General features: G+C 55.2%; 1 protein-coding gene across 1 annotated transcript; it reads left to right on the top strand.

Moving 5' to 3' along the window:
- Positions 1-335: 335 nt before the first annotated feature.
- RPRML (reprimo like) lies at positions 336-1480 on the top strand. The gene has a single exon (XM_005668698.4). The coding sequence runs from the start codon at positions 588-590 to the stop codon at positions 948-950; it is 363 nt and encodes a 120-aa protein (XP_005668755.1). The 5' UTR covers positions 336-587; the 3' UTR covers positions 951-1480.
- The last annotated feature ends 2536 nt before the right edge of the window (positions 1481-4016 follow it).

Below are 4016 nucleotides of genomic sequence, written 5' to 3'. Positions count from 1 at the left end.
CGACTTAAATAAAGAGTGCAGAAGAGATTTAGGGCGGACTCAGGAGGAGTGGAACTGCCCAGAGTACCAAATCCCGGAATGGGCGCCTTGGGGAGATGTTTTCCGGCTGGAACAGACCAAGGCTGCCGGGAGGGTGTCGAGCTTCGCCGACCGAGGGCGGACCGGCCCTGATCTCCGGGCCGCTTCCAGCCCCGGGACACCGGGGGCGCAGCGCCGGAGGCTGCATTCCTGTCCCCCCGGGCTGCGGCGGGGCCCGTCGCGGGGGGAGGGGAAGGAGGAGGGAGAGGGGGCGGCGCCGTTGCTAGGGGAGGGGCGGCAGGGCGGGCGCGGAGCTCAGTCGGTGCCGCGACGCGCGCTCCGCTCTGCGGCTCCAGCTTCCGCGAAGCCTGTTGCTCGCTTCTGGGGGCCGCCGCTTCCCGCCAGGTGCCCAGGGGCCGGCGGCCCGAGGGGTGCCGCGCGCGGACAGCCCCCCGCCCTCTTCCCTTCCCCCTGCACAGGTGGACCCGAGCGTTTGCAAGAGCGCGGACGCCAGCAAGTCTCCTGGAGCGCCCGCGACCGCGCGCCAAGACCCCCGGTGCGCAGCGGCGATGAACACGACCTTCTTGAACCACAGTGGCCTGGAAGCGGCAGGTGGCTTGGGCGGCGGTGGAGAAGCCGCCCTGGGGAACCGCAGCCACGGGCTGGGCACGTGGCTGGGCTGTTGCCCCGGGGGCGCGCCGCTGTCCACCAGCGACGGAGTCGCGGCGGGGCTGGAGCCGGACGAGCGCAGCCTGTGGGTGTCGCGCGTGGCGCAGATCGCCGTGCTCTGCGTGCTGTCGCTAACCGTGGTCTTTGGCGTTTTCTTCCTGGGCTGCAACCTGCTCATCAAGTCCGAGAGCATGATTAACTTTCTGATGCAGGAGCGCCGGCCCTCCAAGGACGTGGGCGCTGCCATCCTCGGGCTGTACTGAGCACCGCCTCGTCCCGCCCTCGCCTGAGTTGCTGGAAGAAGACGGAGAAGGAAGCTCAGGACCCTAGTTCCCCCTCCCCAAGCTCTGCCACCGCCTCGGGCAGCGCCTGGCGGGCAGCGCAAGGGGGCATGGCCTTTCTTGGGGCACCTGGGTCTGGGACACTGCGGGACTCCAGGCGGCGGATCGGAAAGGGACTTCCACACCCGGCTGGGTCCTGATTGCGCTTCAGCCTTGGGGGATGGGAGGGTAAAGGATGGGGGTTCCTAAATGTTTCTTTGAAAGGAAGTTCGAGGCAGTGGAGGGAGAGGTTGTGGGATGCAGCTTGGGGCTGAGGTCACCTGCGTGGGAATTTTGTGTGTGTGTGGGTGGGGTGGAATGGAGTGGGGCGAGTTACGAGCAGCGTGGGGGTGGGGGAGAGTTGTTGACGAATCCGAGTCGCTGAGCTTGTTGGCCTGATTTCTCATTTGGAAAGAAATCTTGTAATAAAACTGCAGCCGTCGGGCTTCGTGCTTCCGGCGGTTTCTACCCGCCATCGCTGTAGGCTGTGAGTATGTTGGGGTGTGTTGGCGGGTGTGGGCGGTGTGTAGCCTAGCGTGTAGCACTTTAAGTCGGTCACAGGACGCAGGGTTGCCGGACTGGGCAGCTGTCACGGTCGGGGGGTTCCTGAGGCCTCCCTCTTAAGCCAAAACCAGGGAGGGGAAAAGGAACCTTTATCTATGCTCACAGCCACAGAGGTAGGTCTTGCAGAGAGAGACAGGACAGCTGGTGAGATCAATTAAATCACTGGGAAATTTGAATCTCTTTCATGAGATGAAAAAAAAAAATCAATGACTTGAGTCCCAAAGGGAAAAACAGCAAAGTTAATACATTGGGACAATTAACAAATAAAATTTAATTTGGGGGCTGTCTAGATGGAGGTAAAATTTTAATTATAGGCTAAAAGCACAATCTAAGAGGTTGTTTGACTTCACCCTTGCAGAGGGTAGGTGAGTAGATTCTAAAGATGCCCCTTTGCTGCAAGGAAAGAGAGGCTATGGGGGTTGGGGGTGGGGAATGTAAGCCTGGGAGAGGGCTTGGTGGTTTAAAGGACTCAGGATGTTTAAAATGAAGTAAATGACCTCCAGTGAAGCTTGGTTTTGGGTATTTGGAACCTCCATTATGAGATGCCCCCTGCTGCTTAGAACCCTGGCACCTCTTACAGGTGCAGAATGTCCTTAAAGCAGGGTTAGCACTAAGAACCTTGGCACTCAGGCCCAGGGGAAGTGGGTTGTCTGTCTGCAAGTGTCTGGTCTAGGGAAGAACTGAGACGGGGGTCTGGGGGTGGAGGAGAGAAAGCTGGGCTTTGTAGCACCTGTATATCCCCCTTACCAACCCCTCTCAGGCACCCTGGTGCTTGAAAGATTTGCAGGGAGGGTTCCAGTGGATTTCTCCTCTTCTCTTTTTTGCCATGGTACAAAGTCAAGGTGAATGAAAAGGAAGGTGGCTGAAGCCTTACTTGGCTTTGGGCAGAGAAGTATAGAAAACACCATCTCGGAGTTCCTGTTGTGGTTCAGAGGACTAAGAACCTGACTAGTATCCATGAGGATGTGGGTTCATTCCCTGGCCTTGCTCAGTGGGTTAAGGATATGGTGTTGCCACAAGCTGTGTAGCATAGGTCAAAGATGTGGCTCAGATCCAGTGTTGCTGTGGCTGTGGCATAGCCTGGCAGCTGCAGTTTGGATTTGACCCCTAGTCTGGGAAATTCCATATGCTGTGGGTGCGGGCCTAAAAAGAAAAGAAAAAAAAAAAAAGAGAGAGAGAAGGAGAGAACACCGTCTCATGTCTTCAGCACTAGTACCACACAAGATGGGAGAGGGGGGCACACAGTATCTCAACAAAAGCATAGACAGTCACTGATTATGAAGGGTCTGAATCTTCCTGGCTCCTGAGCCCTCCTGTGTCATCAGAATCACCATCATCAGGATGTGTCACCTCCCCACCCACCCCTACCCCATGACCCCAATCTCAGACCTGGGAGGGTTCATCCAATTAGGCCAGTCCAGTAGAGGTTAGAGGCCTGAAATTACTTGTAACGTGTCTATGGGGCAAAATTCACAACGTGCAGAATGTTTTGTTGATGGTTTAGAGTGACATTATGTAGCCTGGCCTGATCTGGAGAGAGCAGCCTTGAATGATTTGGGCAACCTGAGTATCTGGCTTTGTGCAGCACAGGTGTCTGGAGCCTGGGCTGACCTGCTGGCCTGGAGAATGCACTTCAGACAGCTGCAGGCATTCATGTACAACCCAAATGACAGGAAAATAGGAGTTTCAGGAGGGATGCAGCTTGGACGCTGTTGTCTGGCTGACCACATTGGAGCAAACACGGCAAGACCCTTCCTCTAATAAAATAGATCTGTGAGGAGTTCCCTGGTGGCTCAGTGGGTTAAGGCATTGTCGCTGTTGTGGCACGGATTCAATTCTTAACCAGGAACTTCCACAGGCCATTGGCAAGGCCAAAAGAAAGAAAGAAAAAAAAAAAACAAAAAAAACAACATGATTTCTGACTGAGTTAAGAGAAGAGGATTCAAGAGTTAAGTTTCCTGAATTTGCTGAAAAAGGAAAGCCTTAGTGGGGAAGCTTTGCAGGATTTTCTCACAATAAAGAAGAAAAAGGACAATGAAGACATGTACCAACATGACTGTGCGTTCCATCCCATGACTGGCACACGCACATGCACATGTATGCACACACAGGCACACTCACGGGCATTCTTGCACAAACATTCACACAGGCAGGCACACGAAGCCAGGCTCAGCCTCAAAGAAGGAAAGAGCTAGAGTGAGTGGGGTCCTGGGAAGGAGTGGAAGGTGAGATCTCATTCGCAGCCCATCTTTGTTCTCCCAAAGCCTCGATGTCCTGCAGTGTTTACAGAGCTCTCGTATATAAACTTCGGGGCAAGAACACTTAGTGATGTAAGAGTGCATGATGCTTAGTGCTCCAGGGGAAAAGGCAAGACCAGATCCAAGTCCTGAGCCTGGGGCATCAGGTGCTGGATGGAGAAGGGACCTGGTTCTCCAATGCCCTCTC

Source organism: Sus scrofa, chromosome 12 (genome assembly GCF_054392235.1).
Source record: "Sus scrofa isolate SSC_HxYL_T2T_F1_AM1 chromosome 12, Sscrofa_HxYL_maternal_Yorkshire_Landrace_v2.0, whole genome shotgun sequence".
Taxonomy (NCBI): Eukaryota; Metazoa; Chordata; class Mammalia; order Artiodactyla; family Suidae; genus Sus; species Sus scrofa.
This window is presented reverse-complemented; position numbering and strand designations above follow the sequence as displayed.